The sequence below is a fragment of the Ranitomeya variabilis genome, chromosome 2 (genome assembly GCF_051348905.1).
Source record: "Ranitomeya variabilis isolate aRanVar5 chromosome 2, aRanVar5.hap1, whole genome shotgun sequence".
Taxonomy (NCBI): Eukaryota; Metazoa; Chordata; class Amphibia; order Anura; family Dendrobatidae; genus Ranitomeya; species Ranitomeya variabilis.
The window spans coordinates 442724513-442749124 of NC_135233.1; the positions used below are offsets into that span (position 1 = coordinate 442724513).

Consider the following 24612-nt stretch of genomic DNA (forward strand, 5'->3'; position numbering starts at 1 on the left):
AACAGCTCTTCTTCAGGTATATGAGATTGATCATTATTTCAAAACATAACTTTTTTAATATGTTATAGGGTGTGCAAACTGTTACTGATCGGTGTAGGTCTGAATCCGAAAAACCACACTGATCGATCAAAACACCACTTTGAAGCATGCAGCGTCTATATGAGTGGTGTACGGGCTCAATAGTAATTTGGTGAGTTTGTACACCGCCCTTTGCAGGGTAAGGTGTACGGACCCACATTACTGAGCCTGATCATTTCTTTAGGGATATACTGTACATATGAAACCTGGATGAAGGATTCCAGATGGATAACAGCAGCTAAGCCTACATGGATAATAGGGAAATGCAGTTTCTGGTTGGGAGACATACTTTTCTGAGTGGTAGAAAATTAAAGGTGCTGTAACAACTCTGCTGGCATCACGGCATGGCCTCGCATTTCTCACACTATCTTACCCACTGCTCCAGGTCATTATGTGGTTTCTGTTTTATGCCAGCACCATGTTCTATGTCTCTGCTCTCTGCATGCTTAATGGTTCTGTGTATAGAGGGGCGGCGCCTGAACTCTCTGGTTCTTATAGGAATCAGGTGCATCTGTCCAATCTGTTCCTGACCAATTGCCAGGAGACCTCCAGTATTTAGTTCAGCTCCACCCAGTGTTCTGGGCCTGTGCAATGTGTTAGCTCAGTTAGTGTCTTGCTTCTGAGTTTGCCTGGCCTTTCTCTGAGTTACTCCCTCTCTGGAGGATTTTCTGTGTTATTTCCTTGGTCTTGTTGTCCGCCCACCAGGAGGCAGTATATCCTGGTCCCAGTGTCTTTGTCCTTGTGTCTTGTTCCATTGCCTTGTCTGTACTTAGTCTTATCTCTGTCTCCTAGTCTTTGGCTTCCTTCCCTGTTGTCTTTCCTTATATTCTCAGTCTGCTTTCACTCCGCACTCTTGCAGCTCTGCCTGCTCTGAACCTTTGTGACTTTACCTCTGCTCCTCACTTCTGCGTTTCTGCTCCTTTCTACTCAGCTTATCTTCTGCTGTTGCAGTTATCCCTTGCTGCAGCTTCTTTCCACATTCTTTGTGGCTCTGCTCAGCTTTGCTGCAGAGACCCCTCCCGCAGCACCTCTCCGCTCCTTGCAGTTCTACCTAGCTCCGCTCCTTGCGGTTCTACCTGGCTCCGCTCCTTGCGGTTCTACCTGGCTCCGCTCCTTGCGGTTCTACCTGGCTCCGCTCCTTGCGGTTCTACCTGGCTCCGCTCCTTGCGGTTCTACCTGGCTCCGCTCTTTGCGGTTCTACTTCTCCTGCACTTGGCTCTGCCTCCAGCTCTTGGCTCCGCCTCCTGCCTGTCTGCACTTGGCTCCGCCTCCAGCTCTTGGCTCCGCCTCCTGCGGGGTTTGCACTTGGCTCCGCCTCCAGCTCCTGGCTCCGCCTCCTGCGGTTTTGCACTTGGCTCCGCCTCCAGCTCTTGGCTCCGCCTCCTGCATTTCTGTTCTTGGCTCTAGCTCCTGTGCTTTCGCTCTGCATCCGCTCTTGCGGTCTTTATCTACTTATTCCTAGGTCCTCGTGAACAGTTCTTACCCGTTCTACATACCTGCCTGCAGACCGGTTCTTCCAGTGTACCAGTCTTGTCTACCAGTCCTGCCAGAGAGCCAGCCGTGCCCGCCTGCCTACCAGAGAGCCAGCCGTGCCCGCCTGCCTGACAGTGTTCCTGTTGTACCCGTCTGCCTGCCTATGTGCCAGCCATGCCCGCTTGCTTGTCTATGTTCCGTTCCCCGGTGGGATCAGCAGCCACAACCAGACTCCACCCTGGAGTGGTACCTGGTAGCTTCCTATTGCACAAGTCTGACCTCACCATCAGAGGCTCCAGCGAACACCTAGGAAGCTACTTAGTTACGCCCCTTCCAGGGAGGTTTGGTCTGTGGTCCAGTGGGGCCACTCCCCCGCACGCCCGCGCCAACCAGTCTGGGCGCGAGCATGACAGTTGCATTTAACAAGGGCCGATCTTGATCCATTAACAAGTGTCGATTGACTATACACAAGGTGCTTGTTTACTGGCCTGTTTGCACAGAGTGATGAATTTGATGGTATCAGAATGATCATTAACATGATCATTCTCTCCCTATACAGCTCATGACTGAGCATTTTTCTCGTTTGTCAGGTCATCTCCGGCATGTTTACATGGGTCGATATAATCAGAAATTAATGTTCTTATGAATGATCATTGCTGGCTCATATAAATGTCACTATAACGAAACTTTACAGAAAGTAAAGTTTAAAAAAAAACATATAGGGATTAGCAGAATAGGAAGAACAGTAGGGAATGTTATAATAAAGCAAATTACAAAAGTGGTTGGTGGTTAAAGATAAATATTTATAAAGGGTATTATAAGTATTGATAAATGCCTTTTAACTTTTTCTCACCTTGGGAGTTGAAATTTATTTTTTATCTAATAATGTTGATCAGAAGTGCTCCTGATTCTTTGTATATTTTCTCTTTTTATCTTATAATATTATTGAGCATCTCCTGATGATATTCACGTTTTCTGCTGGTTTTGTCCATGAGGTTCCAAGAACATCAACTGACTTGTAATAGTTCAGTGAGATGAAAACTTGTCCGGGAACCGAGAATAACAACACACATCACAGACAGGTTAGTTATACAGCAGTTACCTCTGATATAATTTAAGTAAAGTAATAATTGACAGGCAGACGTACCTTGAATCAGTGGAAACGTGCACTCCAACCAGTCTGGTGCTAAAAAAAAGAGTAAGATGCGAAGTCTAAAGGATTTTCCTGTTTTTCACCAAGGACCTCTAAAAGGAGGTATGGATTTAGCGATTTGGATTCCCAGGCCACAGTCCTCTGAATAAGCTCCGGTTAGTAGCGAGTGTTTCAGTAATGTGGCAGGGATAGAAAGTTGGCCACTGCCACGTATCGCAATCCAAAGGTCAGCAAGGTACAAGTAATCCAGAGAACGAAGTGGAGGTATATCAAACGTCAAAGCCAAAGATCAAACCAGAGAGATGAACAAGCCACGAAAAATGTAAAGGGTGAGGACAGTGGCAAAATCCGGACACAAACCAAAGCTTTAAAACAGAAGGCTGAATATTGCTAAAGAGTCTAAAGGCAGCTTCTGTCTTGTCAGGCCAATTTCTAGAGTCCGGAGGTCCAAGGATTGACAGTTGCTGCAGTACCCTCTGGTTGGGAGATTCTGCCAAATAGAGCAAGCAGTGGGAGGATAGGAGTAGTAGTGTTTCCAAGATGGACCAACGTTTTCATCAGGAAAACCACACTATTCTTGGTCCAACTTCAAAACGCATGGAGAATAAATGGCATGGTCAGTCCTGTAAACCGTATTCTGGATTTCTTAAATTACATCAGCAGCGCAGACTACTACTCCTATCTTACCACTACTACTACTTGCTCTATAAGGAAGGACCTCCAAACCTGTATGAAGGGAAGCAATCTGTGTGGAGAAGCATAAGGTGCAGTCTATGAGGGAAGGGTGCATAATGAGCAGTCAGTATAAAGGGAGAGCAGTCTGTGTGGCGGAGCATTAGGCTACGTCCCCACGATCAGGAATTGTAGTGTTTTGGACGCAGGGTATTTTCGCTGTGTCTAAAACGCTGCGTTCTCCAGTAAAATCATGTGAGGACTTTTTTTCGGGGTAGTTCTTATTTTCAGGGAAGCGTGGTTCTTAGATGCCTTGGTCGCTATTGGCATCAGCATTTGCGCGAATAAAGGGGTTGCCCACTACTTAGATTACCCCTTCTCAGTTTATATATTCCCCTGTATAAAATAAAAACAGCTTGTACTCCTCATTGTTACCATTCCGGTGATGATAGCAATGAGTCTCCTGGGGCTTGCGTGGTATTGTTATACCACTTGAGCCCTGCAGCCAATCAGCGGCTGCTTCACTATGACTTTGTTTGGACGTAACTGACATTTAGAGGAAGTCAGAAAGCAGCAGCTCTTATTTCTTGCTACGTACGGCAGAAATTACGATCTCCTATGAGTACCAGCCAAAAGATTGTTTTTCATAGGAGTAACCTCATGACAGGCTCGGGGGTCTTTAGTAGACCCTGACCTGTCATGGCAACCCATCAGCATTCCATAATCTTGTCAACAGGGGGGCAATTGGCAGTTAAAACAGTGCTGCCCCTGGGCCGCTAACTGACTGTATTATTCAGCCATCGTTTGCTTCTAACAGCTCCACTTGCGGCTATTAGAAGCAGATGATAGCTGAATAACACAGTCATGATCTGCTGCGAAAGATGCGAGCTGAGCTCCTGAGCTTGCATCATAGATAGGGACCTGACATATGATATACCAGTTCATCATAGGTTGAGAAGGGGGTAAAGGATTAAAGGACCAATCACACGGGCAGATGAATTTCAGATAACTAGCGCTGAAAGTTTCGAAAATATGTAATCAATGATAAAATTATCAAGAGCAAAAGTTCACAACAATCATTCTGACAATACCTCCTCGAGGTAAAAGGCTGTTACACACAAAACTGTGGAAACAAATATATTATGTATCAGCAGCATGGATTTTTTTTTTCCTTACCTATGTAGGTAGCTAGTGATATGGGGTCTGATTCAGTGAAGTTATCGGCAGCTCTTGTATAGACCAGGAATGTATATGTTTCTCCTGGTGTCAGATTCATTATTGTCACTGATTCATTTGTCACTATTATATTATTTATCATTGTGGCTGATGAGGCAATGTTGGTCTGGACTCTGTACCCGTAAGATGTCTGATTCTCATAAGGATTATTCCATGTCAGAGACACAGAATATGAGGTCACAGCGCCGATCTGCAGAAATTTTACTGACAACGGTTCTGTAATAAAACAAATACAAACAATCAGTGCAGATATAAAATGAGACTGCAGCGTTTAGCATTATCTAATAGGTAGCCACTGTCCAAAACCTAAAAATCCAGGTGAGAGCGGAGAACTGACTGCGATTTCATCAGATATAAAGATATAAAAGTCTATATGCCCCATACACATTAGACTAAAATCGGCAGATATCAAAGGGATGGGCAGATAGTCTAATGTATAAGCGGGGCCTCCCAACTGTCTGCCAACAGATGTCAGTGGAGAGAATGATCCAACAGCTCTGATTTTGCAAGGCCCAAGATAAGCTGTCTCATAGAGAGCATAGGAGCACTCAGCCAAGTGTTCCTGTGTGTGGTCTCCTTGAAAGAGCTGCAGCTGCTGTCAAAACAGCTGACATGTGCCAGGAAAGATGTGGGCTCAACCCACATCAAAGGGAGGGTATTACGCCCAACATCGGAAAGGGGTTAAAAAAAAAACCACTTCACAGGCTTAATATACATGTAACCAAAATAAGTCTTCATGTCATGCTGGGCATATGAAGGACAGAGTCTTGGTTTTTAAGGGAAGTCTTAATTCATCAAATGAAATAATTTGCATCTCTGAAAGACTATTAATTTTGTATTACATTTTTTTTGTAGGTGGGATGAATGAACAACTGCAATTTTGTCTTTTTTAATTTTGCGTTTTCAGTGCTGTATAAATAAAATGCTGATTTAGGCCGGTGTCACACTTGCGAGTGCAATGCAAGAAACTTACGCATCAATTCCTGGCACTGCCACCGGCGGTTCGGACCAAATTTTGTCATAGTTTGGTAAAGACACCAAAAGTTGCAAAACTTTTAAATTTTACACCAAACTGGTGAATTTGCTCCAGTGTCTGAATATACTCTAGAACAGCTCCTACTTTGGCGGCCATGTTTTAACCTGTTCAGTTTTGCAGTGGCTGCCTGCGGTATAAATTGTGAAAGCTCACTACACGGTGGCATCCTTCAGAGAGAAACATTTGCAATGTATGTCTCTAATGGACACAGAAAGAAATCTTAAATGAATGATGATTCAAGAAAATGTCCCACAAGCAATATATATATATACAGTAATGTGTGCCATGAGACATGTTTTTCCTCAGAAAGACCTATTATATTTGATTTTCTTCACATTATATATTAGTTCTCATTGGCCTCAGCCTCCTTCCTCTCAGTATCTTTACAATCAGCTCTCACACCTTCCATTTTCCTGTCAGAAATCATTGTTTTCTGTATCTGTCATCTGACAGAAATTTCAGTCAGAATTTCCCTCACAGACTAAGGCCATGCCTCCTACATAGCTTACTGAGGAACAGTTGCTTCCTATTGGCTGCAACTCCTGTCAATCTCCTCTCATTGGAAAAACCTTCTAGCAGAAGGGAAGATGGAGGAGTTTTTCACTGTGGAGAATCATAGCAAAGTTTATGTCACACTATTGCATCTAGTATTTCTATATTCAGCTTCTTGTCAGCAGTCTTTCCCACCAATATAACAATTACCATAATAATGCAATTACCACACTTAAACATGGCAGATCTGACTAAAATCCAATATGGTTGCTGTTAGATCTTGCATAGACGCTATGACACAGCTTTTGAATGACAAATGTACTTAATTTTGCAGCCATGTAAGAGTATACTGTGTTATATATGTCAGAATAAAGTGAATAGTGATTCAAGGAAATGTTCCACAAGCAATATATGGTATATATAAATGTGTGCCGTGAGACATTTTAGGGGTTTACAACGGAGATCGGAGTGTGGCTCGTGCTCGCTCCATACACCTGCATCCGTCATGTGACGTACATCACAGATCAGGAAGGGGATAAAGGGATTGTAACATGAGAGACCTTTATAGTCCATCCATGCCATAAATATCTGATAAATATGGTTTTCATCTCTGGCAACAGTACCTATCTGAAGAACGAGCCCTCCCTGATCTCCTGTTCTGGCTGGCGTCCAAATACCAGTCAAGGCTGCCATCTTGGTGTTTTATTTTTTTGTACAGCTTAAAAAAAATGGACAGACGATATTTTTTTAACCCCTTAATCTCCGGAGGTATTTTCGTTTTTGAGTTTTCGTTTTTTGCTCCCCTTATTTTTTGGTTAATATGGCCATGTAAGCGCTTGTTTTTTTCAGGACAAGTTGTACTTTTGAACAACACCATTGGTTTTAACATATCATGTACTGGAAAGCGGGAAAAAAATTCCAAGTGTGGTGAAATTGCAAAAAAAGTCCAATCCCACACTTGTTTTTTTGTTTATTTTTACCATGTTCACTAAATGCTAAAACTGACCTGCCATTATGATTCTCATGCTTTCCAGGTCATTACAAGTTCACAGACACCAAACATGTCTATGTTCTTTTTTATTTAAGTGGTGAAATTTTTTTCCAAAGTTTGTTAAAAAAAAAAAAAAAAAAAATTGATCCATTTTCCGATACCCATAGCGTCTCCATTTTTCGTGATCTAGGGCTGAGTCAGGGCATATTTTTTTTGCGGGCTGAGCTAATGTTTTTTTTTTTTTTGAAAATCTGTTTATTAGATTTTAATAAAATCATACAAATCCAAAATCAATAATACAGTATTGTGACAACACCATTAACATTGCATCCCAAAACCCTCCCAACCCAACATAAACCCAAACATGGCTCTCCAAACTCTGCTTACACCTAACCCAAAAGATCTTCATGGAACTGGTGATTCACCACCTATCCGCTGCAGTAAATACCATTGAGTACCTTCAAACTGTGTTCTCAGTTTCTCCCTTGTTTCTAAGGGAAGTGATGGAATAAAGGTAGCCCATGTGGAAAAAAATTTGCCTACTTGTTTTTCTTTATTGGTCAGTGCCTCCAACCACTCCATCCTAAAAATGAACTGTATTTTTGTGCGAATAAAAGGAAGTGAAGGGACTAAGGGATTCAACCACTGGTGTAAAATACTCTTCCTGGTTGCCGAGGCCCATATCACAAGTGTTGCTTTGATGTGTTTGGGTAGTTTTCGAGATGTTTCATCTAGGATATTAAAAATAGCCCATTGTGGAGTAAGTACAAAACCGGCTCCACAAATTTTTTGCAATTCTTTATGTATCTCTCTCCAAAGTCTCTGAATTTGCGGGCAGCTCCATAAGTGATGATATATGTCAGTATTATGGGTTTTACATTTGGAACATGAATAGATGATGGATGGGGACATCTTAGATTGCATGCAAGGTGTAATATAGGCTCTATGTAATATTAGAAGTGCCATATCAGTATAGCTACTATATGGTAGAATTTTCTTTTGTGTCATAGTAGCTTCAAAGAGGTCACCCACCTCCAATTCAGGCAAATCTTTCAGCCACCTTGCCACACCCGTGATTTTCCCCTCCCCCACCCACCTCCGGCGCAAGATTGAATAAATGTTACTTATAGAGGCCGGATTAGACTTAGCATTTCGGATAAACCCATCTAGATTGATCCTCCCCTCAACCGCCTCTTTTAGGGTCTGATATTTCTGCGCCAGGCTACGTGCTTGGAGAAATAAAAACGGTTTATTGTTAAATAATGGGTAGCGTTGTGATGCCGTTTCAAAGGATATTATTGAAAAATTAAGATCCAAGAGATCCATTACTTGCCCACATCCCTGAGAAGCCAAAATCTTATAAAAGGACGATACGGAGCCCTCCATGAACCTCGGGTTTCCCAAGAAGGTCTGAAATGGGGATAGATTGTATTTTAAACCACAAATTTTTCTACATTGTCGCCAAGTTTGCAACGTTTGCCATAAAGACGGGTGGTCATGTATTCCTACTGGGAGTTCCTCCCCACCCAGATGTAATAAAGTTGGTAGTGAAATATGTGGGTAAAATTGTTGCTCTATTTCAACATTTGCAAAGTGAGAAAGACCCCTGATCCAATCAATTGCATATCTGAGATTGGCCGCTAGATTATATCTTCTCAGATCAGGGAAGTTAATACCACCCTCCAACTTGGTCGCTTGTAGTTTTGCAAGACTTATACGTGATCTACCTCTAACCCCCCAGATAAATCTTCTAAAGTTTAGGTTTAACAAATTCTGATCTGACTGGGTTAAGAGAAGGGGCAGAGTCTGAAAGGCGTAAAGTAACTTGGGAAAAACTATCATTTTAATTAAATAGCATCTACCAGAGAATGACAGTGTAAAGTGTTTCCAGGAGTGTAGAAGATTAATTATAGAGGAGATTAATGGTTTGTAGTTAACTCTATATAAGATAGATGGGTCCGCAGGTAACCGTATCCCCAGATATTTAATGGATTCTTGGCACCAATGGAATGGGAATGTGGGGTCGTTCATCCTCCCCGATCTAAAAACTGCCAGGGCCTCAGATTTACTATAATTAACTTTGAATCCAGAGCATTTACCAAAACTCTCCAATATATGCATAATGGCTGGGATTGCTCTAACCGGGTTGGTAATAAATAGAAGAATATCATCAGCAAATGCCGAGATTTTTACCGATGTGGTTCCCAACCGCACCCCCTCGAAGGTCACCTCATTCTGTAATTTTCTCAGGAATGGGTCCAATGCTATGTCGAATAATAGTGGAGACAGAGGGCATCCCTGTCGGGTCCCCCTCTGAATCTCAAAAGGTTTGGATAGGACACTGTTCACGGACATCCTAGAAATTGGCTTTTTGTAGATTGATTTGACCGCATCACTGAACCACGGGCCAAACTCTCGGAATGATAACAGATCATATAGATAGTTCCATGCTACTCTATCAAACGCCTTATCCGCATCTAGGCTTACTACTATGGTTTTCATGTGTTTATTTGCTCTACTATAAGATATGGCATTCACTGCTGTCCTAATGTTGTATGTAATGGATTTCCCGTGGATAAATCCAGTTTGTTGAGGTGATATCAATTTTGGCATGATTTTCTGTAGTCTGTCTGCCAGAATTTTTGTGAAAATTTTAAAATCCGAATTTAATAATGAAATAGGTCTGTATCCCTCGACTTGAGTATGGTCTTTACCTGGTTTTGGGAGAACAATAACTACTGCTTCGTTAAATCGGTCGGGTATATGGCCAAGTTCCACTAGCTTATTAAAGAACTCACTCAAATAAGGAGCTATATATGAACCTAGAATCTTATAGTGTTCGTTGCTGAACCCGTCAGGACCAGGTGCTTTAGATACTTTAAGTTTAGTTATAGTCTGTATAACTTCCGAAGGTGTTATTGGGGAGTTAATGATCACTCTCTCTTCCTCTGTAAGTGTCGGGGCAAGGTTGTCTTTGAGGAATTCCCTGCTTCCTCCCCCAGTTTCTGACCTATACAATTCGCTGAAAAAAGATCGAAACTCATCCACTATCTCCTCATTTTTATTTAGGGTGAGACCATTGCGTTGTTGAATTTTGTGTATTCTTGTCGGTTTCCTATATGGTCTTGTGAGAGATGCCAGCACTTTCCCCGGTTTGTTACCCCATTTAAAATATTTTTGTTTTTGATAGTCTAAGTTAAATAGAGCCGATTCATGGGCCAAAGTGTCAGCCTCTTCCTTAGCCCTCAAAAATTTTTCCCTTGTCAGTGGAGTGTTATTTAATTTGAAATCTTTATAGGCTTGAGTTACTAATTTTTGTGTGTCTCTGGCTCTATTCATAATGTCTTTTTTTTTATGACTGACATATGAAATAATTTGTCCCCTCAACACGGCTTTAGAGGCCATCCAGAACAAGTGTGTGTTATCACAGTGGACCTGATTATCATTTTTATATACCTCCCATGACATTTCTAGGTGTTTTCTAAAATCATCTGATTGGTAGAGGTATGAAGGAAAGCGCCACCTCCACTCCTGTTGGATTGGGTATACTAATTTGGACTGAAACGTCACTGGGGCGTGATCCGATATATGAATGTTTTGTATATTCGATTGCGTTACTAAGGGTAACAAAGATTCATGTAACAACCAGCAGTCAATCCTGGCATTTGAGTCATGTACATGAGAGTAATGAGAGTAGTCCCTCTCTAAAGGGTGTTGTAGTCTCTATATGTCAATTAAATCAAAGTGATCTATTAGTGATTGGATGCCACTATCCTGCGTTGAACGATGAGTGTCCCTAGGGTTAGATCTATCCATAGATATGTCTGCTACCTCGTTAAAGTCACCTCCTATCACCACCCGTGACGTATCCCAGCCCGCCAGTCTCTCTCTTAATTTAACTTGAAATTGAGCCTCAGGCGCATTTGGAGCATAAATGTTGACTAGATTAAAACACATTCCCTCAAGCATGATTTTGACCAGCAGAAATCTGCCCTGAGGATCTTCAAAAGTGTCTAGAATCTCATAATTGAGGCCATTATATATCAGTATGGCTACTCCCCGTTGCTTTTTTGTGTATGAGGCCTCAGCACAAAGTGTATATTTCCTGCTAAACAAAGAGGGGTGTTTACCCTTAACCCAGTGTGTTTCCTGAAGAAAAATAATGTGGAAGTTCTGTTTTTGTAGAAAGTGTATAACCTTTTTCCTCTTAACTGGGGAGTTAAGTCCATTGACATTCCATGAGCACCATTGTAAGGAGCGGATAGTGGTATCTTTGGTGTCTACATGATCGGTCATTAACCTATCCCTTTTCGTGTGACCATCAGACCCACCTGTAAAAGTTGTAAGTGAGATCCCCACCCATCCCAGCGAGTGAGAGCAGGATCTCCCCGGAACCAAGATCTAAGCGTATGTAAGCAGAGCCCATCTCCCTCTCCCAAAATTCCCCCCCATTTTAATTTTATAACAATAACAAATGTATTCAACCTTAAAGTAAACATAACATAGAAAATGAACATGCCGCTTAAAGGCATGAGAATGTTAGCACAAGCATAAGTATGATATCACTTAAAAATGACATATTAAAGTAGCCTTCTCATTCAAGATTTAACAGAATTAGAGTGAGCCTGGGGTGTTTCCCGAAGGTATTCCAGAGCTTTTCCTGGATCACTGAAAGACCAATTTTTCCCCTCCATGACAAATCGCAGAATCGAAGGATATTGCAGATTAAAACGAATATTTTTGTCCACCAGTATTTTACAGGCAGGATTGAAGGCTTTGCGTCTAGCCGCCATAGCTGCTGAGTAATCCTGGAACAGTAATAATTTGTGGTTCTCATACAAAAGAGTACGTTGTTTTCTGAATGCAGCCAATATGCGAATTTTATCCTGGAAGTCCAAGATTTTGAAAATGACCGGACGCGGCCTATCTCCTTCTCCTCCTCTCAGGGGTCCTAGTCTATGTGCTCTTTCAATGGCCACGACGCCTGATGTTGGTAAAACCCCCAGAGCCTTAGGCAGCCATTCAGATGTGATTTTCACTAGCTCCGAGGGAGGGATTGACTCTGGGAGGCCTATAAGCCTCAAATTGTTACGACGGGACCTATTTTCAAGGTCATCTACTTTGTCTATTAAATCTGAAATAGTCTTTTCTTTCTCATCAAGTTTGTCTGTGAGAGTTGTGGTAGAGTCCTCCAGGTCTGATATTCTTTGTTCCGCATCTGTTATGCGTGTGCCCTGGGTATTAACTTGTGAGACTATTGTGTCCAATGATGTTTGGAAAGCTGCTAAACGGTTGTCTATCTCAGGCATCAGTCGTTCTATGATAGCTGTTGCAATAGACTGTGGATTGTCTATGTTAATGTCAGCGTTATGAGGCACCGGAGAAGTGCCTGCTTGGTGACGTGTAGAACTTCTACCGGCCTTGGCGCCTTTACCCATAAATTTTTCCATGGTGAGATGTAAGCCCGAGATATTTGTTAAGTTATTAGTGATATCCTTATGCTTGGTAGCTACATTTGGAGATGAATCTGATTATCCTTTATATTAGGTGAATTTTTGCTCAAAACTCTGTGCCAACCAAATATGTTGCAAATAAACACTGTGGCTCTTAAAGAGTTGTAATAGAGATCAGATCAGAGCTCCTGCTATGTAATTTGTGCAGATCGTCCTGCGCCAGGTATTCCTCCTGTATTCCTGCTGAAAAGACTCTCTTTTTCACTGACCCAGGCCAGAGGCGCCGTGTGCACTCTGCTACACCAGCACCGCCGACCACCACAAGATCTCACAGAGCAGTTTCCACAAAATGGAGGGGGGATAGTTTAGCACGCCCTCTTGTAGTATATTCTAGGTCCCGCCGCCGTCACCGGCTCCCCCTGTGCCAAGTTAATGTATATATTATCTGCGCCGCTTACTTTGTCTTGACAACAGCTGTTATCGGTGTGATTCGGCTCCCCTCTCCTCTCTGACGGCGAGTAGCGTTCTGCAAGGACTGGTGTGCTGTCTAGGAAAATGGCGCCGGCTCACCTTCCTTTCCCGCGCTGATCTTCAGTGTCTCTCCGGAGCTATTCGCTGCCTCTGTACTCCTCGAGACCTTTCCAGCAGCTCCTGCTTTCTTCACCGGCCTGGATCGGTGTTCTGTGTGCCGCACGTTCCTTTCTTCTGATCTCTTCTCTGTCTCCGACCTTGCTGGCTGGGATCAGTGCAGGGTGCTGCGGTGTTCTTGGCGCTGATTGCGCCTTTTGACTCCCTGGGGGATCCGGAGAGCTGGGATTACCGCCGGTATCCCTTGTCCGGACCTTATCCTGGATTTCGGGTGTAATAAATCAGCGCTTTAGATGAACTTTGCGCTCTTGATCCAGGAGCTCAGCTAAGAAGCGGCCATTCACTAGCTCCGCCTCCCGGAAGTCTCCGAGCTAATGTTTTTAATGATACCATTTTGGTGCAGATACGATCTTTTGATCGCCCATTATTGCATCTGCAATCCGGCTATGACAACCATAGAGGTTTGCTGGAGATTGGAGACCTCTGGTTGTCATGCCAACCCAACGGTGACCCGCCATAATGTGACGGGGTCACCGATGGGCGGGATTTCCGGCATGCTTGCCAGAAGTGCAAAATAAATCTTTCTGTCAGAGAGCTGTTCAAAACAGCTGACGTGCTGAAAAAGATGTAGGCTCACCGCCGGAGCCAACGTCAAAGGGAGGGAGTCCGACATTGCCGTACTTTTACACCCGATGTCGGAAAGGGGTTAAGGACACATTGGAAAACCATAATACGTCATTATGATTATAAGTGATCAATGTCCACCAACCCATAATTGTGACATCAGCTGCATTTACTGTAAACTGTGAAATAAGGATATTTACAGTCAAAATAATCTGTATAAGTTTCTTCAGCTTCAAAAAAATCAGATGCCTTAAAAACTTTTTTATGGTCACTGAAAATAAGTGTCCTATTTTTACAGAATCCTTGAATTTCTGGACAACCCGTGAGTGGAGAGATATAATATTTCTTACAGAATTTCATCATATTTTTTGCAGATGCAAAACTATGACAAATGTTTTTTTTAAATATTTCCTATTATGCTGTCTTACATGCGCTAGTCAGTCCATACTCACTTGTGCAGGTCATATTTGACACTGGATCTGATTCAGTGCTGTTATCGGCAGCTCTTGTATAGACCAGGAATGTATATGTTTCTCCTGGTGTCAGATTCATTATTGTCGCTGATTCATTTGTCAATATTGTATTATTCACCATTGTGGCTGATGAGGTGACATTGGTCTGGACTCTGTAGCTGTAAGAAGTCTGATACTCATCAGGTTTACTCCACGTCAGAGACACAGAATATGAGGTCACAGCGCTGATCTGCAGAGATTTCACTGATATCGGTTCTGAAATAGGAAGAATTATGTCACAAAAGCACAAATTAGAACACAAACTTGTAATAATACATGGATGTAACATAAAAATTAGAGATGTTCTTTACTGTCGAGGTGTCACTACTGGTCCCTCTAAGATGTGCATTCTGGAAATAATAGTGGTAAAAAATACTACACTCAGTAGACAGATATATCTAAGATTAGCCTCATTATTGTATTGTTTTAACACTTTCCATGTTGCTCAACTTAGAAGGAACACAGGTTGTCACTCACATTTTGTAGATGACTGAAATCTATATGTTCATATGTTCTGCTGTGGGTTTTCTCATGAAATATATGACAGAATTATGTCATGGTTTGGCACGCGGATTAGCCCTATTCTAACATAGCTGTGTTCTGATTGCAATATTCAGCCTGACTGCATAGTGGCTATCGCGGCGGCCATTTTCGTGAAGCCGAGATGCGAACTCTGCTTCACGAAAATGGCCGCCGCGATAGCCATCTGCGCACGCGCGGATGCCCGCGGCCATTTTCCTGAAGCCGCGGCCAGCAGAGCGCCGCTTCTGCGCACGCGCGGCCAAAGCAAGATGGCCGCGCCCACCGACCACCAATGGAATAACGGACATCGCTGCTATTTTCACACCCCTGTGCAGGATTCGGGACCTTGGACATGCGCACACCACTACGCCACCAACGGAAAACTACGCAAGATCTGGGGGAAGACACCACGCCCATCCGACCTGACCAGCCTGATTGACAGGCGAAAACGACTACTTTGGTAACGTATTTCGGCAGCATAGGTGGGGAATCGGGGTCCACAAACTACACTATTGTAATGCACAGCTCAGGCCCTATTTAACAGTATTTTTATCTCATACCGAAAAAACGAGGTGACAGGTTCCCTTTAATTAAATGCATCTGGACTCCAGTGAAGGAGTAGAACCATCTCAACGAGGATCACAAGGAAATGGACAGCATGTAACTTAAATATGAGTGTCTGAGCAAAGGGTCTGAATACTTATGACCATGTGATATTTCAGTTTTTCTTTTTTAATAAATTTGTAAAAATGTCTACATTTCTGGATTTTTTTCAGTCAAGATGGGGTACAGAGTGTACATTAATGAGAAAAAAATGAACTTTTTTGAGTTTACCAAATGGCTGCAATGAAACAAAGAGTGAAAAATTTAAAGGGGTCTGAATACTTTCCTTCTTATCTAACGGTTAAATGACTAATATGGCCTGTACATCTCAGCTTAACAGGCATCACTGCCAATACAAGGCCTGTCACCGCCGCATGCTCTGGGTCTCAAGTCCCCATTATGTGAGTCAATTGATGCCCAGTCCGTTCATATCACTGGCCACCTTCGTTCTCTGAAGCATGGCCCCGACCCGCACCTTGTACTATATGTTTGCACTGGAAGTAATGGCCCAGTTTACCCAAGGTTTCTCTTCAGCACAACAGACACTCCATCCTGTCCAACGATCCACGTTCCACTTTCGGTGCTTGACCTGTGAAGTCTGGATGTTTGGTCTTGACTGGCGAACTATGGACATTGGGTCTTGACCAGCGAAGTCTGGACTTTGGTGCTTGACCATCTTTATAGCTTTACTCCAGGGATGACCACAAGATTGTCACACTGTTCACGCTTCCTCCTCTTCTCACGTTCTTTTCGCCAACTGCATTCCCACTTCGCCATCTCTGCATTTTTACAATTGGCAATTGCGCCACAGCTGTCACCTGACCCAGCGTCTCCTTAAAGCTTTTCCCTCAGGGAATACTCTCTCCATCTTACAGTTTCTGTATGTTCAGTTCAACCAGCAGATGGTGGCATTTTGTTGTGGGTGCTGTAGCACATTAACTAATTTCATGTTTTGCTTCTCACCCCCTTACATCCCCTCAAGCTGAGCTGTGAAGATAAGAATCCAGGGCTTTCGTTTTCATGAGCACCTATAGTAACATCAAAGGGTTCTGACTATAATACATATTCCTTTGGAAAGAAACTGGAATACATACAATTTTCCTATGGAGTAAAGATGTGAATGTTCACATTTGCATTATGACTTCTGTTAATAACATAGAGTCGTATGACTAATCCAAGGGATGAACATAGAAGGGTCTTTTAGGAGTTGCAGCAAGAATTCTGTCATTATGAATGTAAAATTAGAAATGCAAATTGAACATCATTAATCCAGACAATTGATGACACCATCGACCTCATACTTACTGGTGGTGACGTCGCGGCAGCAGCTGATTGTGTCGTTCCCATAGTAGATCAAATACTGTGTACCAGACACAAAGCTCATGACTGAGTGATGTGTTATTCCTGCTATTATCGGATGCCAGAATTATGGTGCCATTCATTTCAGTTATATACTGAACAAAGAATCCCCCCGCTAGTCCAGTGATGGTTATCTGTGAGTTGGTCTCCTGGATGCTGATTGTTTGGCATTCAGGTATTTCTGTAAGCAAATATATCATCAGCCATAGTGAAAAATAAAAACTTTTCTATTTTTGATACATTAAAGCAATAAAAAAATGCAAATATGTACATAATGATGTGTTCATGCATGACTTTGCTGTAATTTTATTAAGAACTCCCAATTTCTCATGATAGAAATTCAATAAATTATCATAGCAAAATGCTAGCAAGACTGGCTGTAATCCATATGCCAACCACATATAAACACAAGGCCCCATTCAGACTGCCGTTTCACACACTTGTCTTCATGAGATGCATACAGGAGTAAAGGTACCTTCACACGAAGCGACGCTGCAGTGATAGCGACAACGATGCCGATCGCTGCAGCGTCGCTGTTTGATCGCTGGGGAGCTGTCACACAGACCGCTCTCCAGCGACCAACGATGCCGAGGTCCCCGGGTAACCAGGGTAAACATCGGGTTGCTAAGCGCAGGGCCGCGCTTAGTAACCCGATGTTTACCCTGGTTACCAGCGTAAAAGTAAAAAAACACAAACAGTACATGCTCACCTGCGCGTCCCCCGGCGTCCGCTTCCTGACACTGACTGAGCTCCGGCCCTAACAGCACAGCGGTGACGTCACCGCTGTGCTTTCACTTTCACTTTAGGGCCGGCGCTCAGTAAGTGTCAGGAAGCAGACGCTGGGGGACGCGCAGGTGAGTATGTACTGTTTGTTTTTTTTACTTTTACGCTGGTAACCAGGGTAAACATCGGGTTACTAAGCGCGGCCCTGCGCTTGGTAACCCGATGTTTACCCTGGTTACCAGTGTAAAACATCGCTGGTATCGTTGCTTTTGCTTTCAAACACAACGATACACGGCGATCGGACGACCAAATAAAGTTCTGGACTTTATTCAGCGACCAGCGACATCACAGCAGGATCCTGATCGCTGCTGCGTGTCAAACTAAACGATATCGCTAGCGAGGACGCTGCAACGTCACGGATCGCTAGCGATATCGTTACAAAGTCGTTTCGTGTGAAGGTACCTTTAGATGTGCTTAATTTATTAAAAGGCACATCTGATCACTGGCATGCCGCTCCATGTACATGGCCAGAAATGTTACTCTACTCATGAACTGGAGCAATATTTCTGGTGTAATGCAAATCACAACTTATTATGAGCTGTAAAGGAGGGATTTGTCATGCCCCACCCAACCCCAGCTTGGGCTATTTTGGCCAGATCTGTCAAAAGTTTCAAATACCAGATTTCGCTAAATTTTTAGACAACTTCGATTGGCTCAAACATTGGACTGCAACATCTGGTGTATTTAGGACAAATAACGAGGCAGAATTACAGCAGGCAAAGTAGTAAGTTATTGGTTTGGTTACAGTAGCTGAAATAGGAAACTACCACAAGGGATGGAATGGATAAGAAAGGGAAAATTACTATTCATCTTCAGAGTAAAATATAACACAGAAAAGCAGGAAAAAGAGGTGGCTGCTACTTACCATCACATGAGGACACCACCTGGAAAATACGAATACATGACAGTTAGCAAAACGTGATCAGGTAACACTTCTGATTATCATGACAAACATTACGTAGGATTACAAAACCATTCTATTTGTGCAATAAAGGGTAGTACTGCCTTAGCATTCTGACCCATTTAAAAAAAGTGGACAGACCCTTTAATTTGAAGTTGTCAAAAACCGAAAGGACAGGCAACCACAAATTTTCCTTATCAGGAGTACAAAGGGTATGTGTCCACGTTCAGGATTGCTTCAGGATTTGGTCAGGATTTTATGCAGGTAAAATCCTGACCAAATCTGCACCTGAGGTCACTGGCAGGTCACCTGCGTTGTCCTTGAGTTTTTTCTGCAATGTAAGGACATGCTGCGTTCTTAAAAGACGCGCCGCATGTGAGTTTTCTCGGGTGTGCCGCATGCATCTTTTACTGCATAGTGGAGACAGGATTTCATGAAATCCCCTCCACTATGCTGTAACATCTGGACGCTGCGTTTTTTATGCATGCTGCTCAATGCTGCGTCAAAAACACAGCGTTTCCTGAACGTGGACACATACCCTAATATTCAATGAGACATCCCTTTAACTTCATGAGTTTTGAGTTTGGGCTCCACATTGAGGTGCAGCTTTCATTCTAGGAATGTAAAAATTCAGGTATAAAGACTTGGAATTACCTATTTTACAATTAGTGTGATAACAATGCTTTCACTTATGATATTATGCGGGTGTAAAATGCACCTTCGTGATAGTGGTCCCTCAACAATATAAGACACTAGGCGTTTCAGATTTCACATCTGTATATGTTATTATATGATGGCACTTAAAAGTTTTTTGGGAAAATTCACTTTAAGACATTATGCTTATATGACATTAATCAAACAGAGATGTTCTGTGTCTGCTGCCTAGCAGGGAATGTCTGCCACGTTGAGATTTTTTATGATATCTCCTTTTTTCTGCACTTACTTGATTCTGTATCTATAGAGGCCAATTCATTATTGCATTTGCACCAGTTTGTTGTCCAGTTTTCCTTCTTTTGTTTGCCCCAAATTCATCTTTCCATTTGAGCTTTTTTTAAGACTATTTTAGATGTGTTCACTTGCTTTATTTTTTTCCTTTTTTTAAATTGCCACCGTGGTCGGGGTTTTAGTGTTTACAAATGTTTTCGCCCAATTCAACATTTTTCGAAAAGTCACAAAAAAGTCAAAACATTTCTTGAATAAATCCTTCTTGGAGTGAATTTATGTACACCAGCAACTTATGATCAATGCTTGCAACAATTTTAAAAAGATAAAACTTTTTCCACTGAAAAAAATACATAATAAAAAAAGCTCCAAAAATGGCTGAAGGCAGAAAAAAGACTATTTATGACTTTACGCAAAATTCATGAACCATGTGCAACATTTTGATGAATTCGGAACAGAAAAGAAAACGTCAGCGAATACCACAAGATTAAAAAAGGAAAGTGACTGAAAAAAATCAAATATGTCACAGTACACACCGTTTTAGAAATGGAAAATAAAATACATATTAATTTATACACCCAAAAATATTCTCCCCCTACATATGCAACCTGTTAGAATCCTACAATTCTGGGACTGTATGTTCATATCACTCTGTATAATAAGCTAATATACTTAACCGTAGGCACACATGTTGCAGAGCTGAGTTTGGCTTTACACATGATGCAGTTATCCCAATGCACATGTATGTAGCCAAAAAGAATAAAATGGACAAGTTCAGCTCTACTACATCTACTTATCCAGAAAGTTCAACCGCTGCTGTCACTGAGGGTCTCACCTTAGGCAGGAGCAGTGCTGCGATGAGGAGCAGTTGCTGCATCACAGGAGCAGTCAGAGCCCCCATCTCCAGGACTCGGTCTGTAGAATTGCATCGGGACTTGGCTGTTAATGTGCCTGTGGATATTGTCACCCAACTAACATACACTCTTTAGGTAGGTGGAGCAAAATTCAGCCCTTACTTGGAGACTCTTGCTCCAAAAGACTGCAGTGTGAAGGGTGAACAAAAGGTCAGGTTACTGCCGCATTGTTTGGGCTAATGTCACTGGCTCCTGATTCCCCTGCAATTTGGTTAACAAGAATTTACCTGACATTGATTTACAGACAGCTATCTCCACTAGAGAGGTAGTTTCATTTTCTCAAAGGAAATAACTAATTTACATGTTAAGAAGCAGAAAAACTCACAGAGTGGCTTAAAAAAAAATTCAAGGAAAAACTCTTATAGCCCCCTTACAGTTACAATTTATCACTCAACTATTATATCTTCTACATTGTCCATGAAGGTTTGGAGGTCACATCGACCCTCCCCATTGATGTGAAGCCCGTCCCTACCGTAGATCCTGTAGCCCACAGAGAAGTTGTCCAAGCTTTCCATGAATCCAAAACCTTCCTTCCAAGTTCCTACACCAATTTCTAAGCCTCTTATTTATCTCGCCAAGCTCCCACTGTCTTTCTAGTAACAATTGAGGCACTAGCAGCATTTCTGAAAACACCACCTTGGAAGTCCTGGACTTCAACTTCTCTCCTAGTTCTCTGTAATCATTTTTAAGGACCTTCCACCTCCCTCTAACATTGTCATTGGTACCAATGTGTACCATGACCGCTGGGTCATGACATTGATACTTTGGGTACAGTAAAATAACACTCACACTTGGGTACATGACTGATACTTGGGGTGCAAACAGGTAGTGACAGGTGAGATGAGAAAATATCCAACTGGTAGTTTTGCCTTGTTAAATTTCATAGCAGCTTGTAAACACTGTATTCTATGCTTTCAACTGAAGCAAAGGTCATAATTCTAGCTTTTCTAGTTCTCTTTATGATGTTATATATGAATGATTTACAACAAACTTCAAGGCAAACTCTTTGATGAAAAATGACCATTATCAGAGTGCTGGATGATTTCATTTGTTTCTGGAAGAGGAGCCACCTATTTGTCCCCTAGGTGAAGAGGTGAGGAAGAAATAGTATGATAACACCTTTCAGATTTCATCATGCCACCCAATCTTTTGTTTCTGTTATTGGTGCTTGCTATCACACATTCAGTACCATTTAAGCTAAAGAGGCTGGTGCTGGTCTAGGAACAATCCTGGGGAGGCAGAGGTTAGTTGAAAGCTATGTCACACCCAGAGCATTTAACACCTAATTTGCATATGAATTAAATTGCTTATTTCAAGGGAATGCAGTAACAGATAGAAAATATAAGGCCATGTGCACACGTTCAGGATTTTTCACGTTTTTTTCGCGTTTTTTCGCTATAAAAACGTTATAAAAACGCAAAAAAAAACGCTTACATATGCCTCCCATTAGTTTCAGTGTATTCCGCATTTTTTGTGCAAATGTTGCATTTTTTTCTGCGAAAAAATCGCATTGCGGTAAAAAAAGCAACATGTTCGTTAAAAATGCGGAATTGCGGGGATTCCGCACACCTAGGAGTGCATTGATCTGCTTACTTCCCGCACGGGGCTGTGCACAGCATGCGGGAAGTAAGCAGATTATGTGCGGTTGGTACCCAGGGTGGAGGAGAGGAGACTCTCCTCCACGGACTGGGCACCATATAATTGGTAAAAAAAAAAGAATTAAAATAAAAAATAGTCCTATACTCACCCTCTGATGGCCCCCGAAGTGTTCCCGCCTCTCCGGTGCATGCTCTCTCTTCCGTTCCTATAGATGATGTGGTTCAGGACCTGTGATGACGTCGCTGTCTTGTGATTGGTCGCGTGACCGCTCATGTGACTCACGCAACCAATCACAAGCCGCGACGTCATCGAAGGTCCTGAACCACACCGGCATCTATAGGAACGGACGCCGCTGAGGACGTCGGCTGTGTGCAGAGGGTGAGTATAACCATTTTTTTTTTTTTTTTTTTTAAACATTCTATCTTTTACTATAGATGCTGCATAAGCAGCATCTATAGTAAAAAGTTGGTCACACTTGTCAAACACTATGTTTGACAAGTGTGACCAACTTGTCAGTCAGTTTTCCAAGCGATGCTACAGATCGCTTGGAAAACTTTAGCATTCTGCAAGCTAATTACTCTTGCAGAATGCTAAAAAAAACCGCGAAAAAAACAAAAAAAAAACGCAAAAAAAAATGCGGATTTCTTGCAGAAAATTTCCGTTTTTCTTCAGGAAATTTCTGCAAGAAATCCGGACGTGTGTGTAGCGCCCCCACCGCCGCAGGGCCGAGGGATACCCGGTACCGGGCCTGTGAGTCTCTGCTCTGGGGTTGTCACGGTGGCTAGGCCCAGTCCGTGACCCTGCCGAGGGGCGTACAGTGATAGATATGATGGATGATGGTAGTGGTGAGGCTGTAGTGGTGCGGTGCAGTAAATAACGAGGACACCAGGTTGCAGTCTCTTTACCTCTTTACTGAAGATCTCTGGGTCCTCAGTCCAGAATCTGGATAACCAGGCTGCGCAAGTCCGGCCGGTCCAATGGCACCTCCAGAGTTCTCTTAGCAGGTGGAAATCTGTGCCTTCCTTCTAGCGCTATGTGTTGCGGTCCTTCCCTGCTGTGCTTACAGAAAGTCCCCACAACTGTTGTGTCTGTTTCTTAAGTTCCCTCACAACTCGATTAGATGATGTTCTGCTAATCCTCCGTCCCTCCCTGATGTTCTGGTTGGGACGGCACCCGTTTGATGGGTAGGCTCGGAGCTCTTCCGGGACCCTAGAGTCGCCCCTCTCCACAAGTTGCCCCCCAAGACTGCATAGGTGATTTAAGTTAGACAGCCCGCCTTAGACTGACTGTCCTGCCGCTGTTTAGAGTATCGCTTGAAGCTGAATGTTGTAATACTCCCTCGGCGTTCCGGCCACCGGTAGTGCGCCTCAGTAGGGTGTTGCCTCGGTCTTACGGCACGACCCCTACTGGTATTCTCCTATTGCTTGATCTCATTTCTCACTCAGCACAATCTATCTCGCTTCTGGTCCTTCCTTGGGCACCGCCGCTATCCTGAGCAGGCACGGTCCCGTTACGTTCGTTCAAGTTGCCAAGCCTCTGTCAGGATCCCACCCCTGACAGAGACCCTACTGTATCTTCCCCCACAACACCCTCTGCCACAAGGTGTTGCCTGGTTCCAACCCAGTCAGCTTTCTGATCTAACTTCCTGCCTGACCCCCAGTTTACCCACTATGGTGGGGCGTGGCCTAGTGAATAGAACCCTTAGCTCCCCCCGGAGGCCCGACTGTGAAATGTATTGGTGTCTGTGATACCTGATCAGATGAACTCCTTCAGTGCCATCAGACGCACCATAGCTCCCCATAGTGGCGGAGCCACAGTACTGCAACGACCAGGACTCTGGGGCGCTGCACTCCCCCCTGGTTAAACACAGTACTCCGGGACTGGGAAGAAAACAACAATACAAGTTAGCAAAAAGACATACAGTTTTGTTGAGTGCAATAACAATAAGCATATTTAAACAGAGCTTCCCTTTATGGGAGGTGAGGACGCTTGAACGTTACAAACATGGTTAAATGTCATAGCAACATGCTACAAATAACTTTCTTTTACCCAACCGGGTATTCTACTAAGTGCAAAATTGTTGAACAATAATTTAACATTGCCTTTAAGGACATACACTCTGAATCCACTAAAGACCTTCTTATAATCACATTATAAGGCAATTTAACTTTTTTCATTCTCCTACTTTAAATCTGCAGGACCGCCTGTCCTAACGGCACCAGACCTTCTGCCTCTCCTTTCTGTTACAGGACCGCCCCGTTCAGCCCGGGCCTACTGCCTTTTCAACTACTATACACAGTATAGAGCATAACATTACTTTCAGTTTAAGAGCACTGAGCCATCTCTACTTGGCTCCTAGGAGGACTCAGGGTTCACCTTCTATCCTCGTTGTCTATCAACATTATCAGCATTTCTTTACAATTAACTAGTTGGATACATATAACTTTCTCATGTAAACATTATCATCACTTTCTTTCATCAAAACATTATTGCCACCTGTCTTAAAGCAATATCACCATTTAAGTGCAACAAATGAACATCCCCTTTAAGAGGGGACCAAGTCTCTATAAGGTAGCATATCTTTTCAAGCTACCAGTCCATACTCAGCAAAGGTTCCAGTGTGGTATCTTCACAAAGAGTCCTTTTTTGAAGTAAAACCAGTAGGGAGCACCTTTAATAAG

At 42.9% G+C, this 24612-nt stretch overlaps 1 protein-coding gene across 4 annotated transcripts in view; it reads right to left on the minus strand.

Moving 5' to 3' along the window:
• LOC143806513 (receptor-type tyrosine-protein phosphatase eta-like) overlaps window positions 1–20462 on the minus strand; it is a 28926-nt gene extending 8464 nt beyond the window's left edge. For 2 of the 4 annotated variants that reach the window (XM_077287133.1, XM_077287131.1), the window contains exons 1-5: window positions 20254–20461; window positions 18441–18459; window positions 16739–16973; window positions 14249–14524; window positions 4553–4828 (exon numbers count right to left, since the gene is read on the minus strand). In XM_077287133.1, the coding sequence (XP_077143248.1) occupies window positions 4553–4828; window positions 14249–14524; window positions 16739–16817 (631 nt within the window). In that variant the 5' untranslated portion in view covers window positions 16818–16973; window positions 18441–18459; window positions 20254–20461. Of the gene's footprint in view, window positions 1–2404; window positions 2738–4552; window positions 4829–14248; window positions 14525–16738; window positions 16974–18440; window positions 18460–20253 lie in introns of all 4 variants that reach the window. The other 2 variants (XR_013221489.1, XM_077287132.1) reach the window with 2 other exon arrangements.
• Between the last annotated feature and the right edge of the window lie 4150 nt (window positions 20463–24612).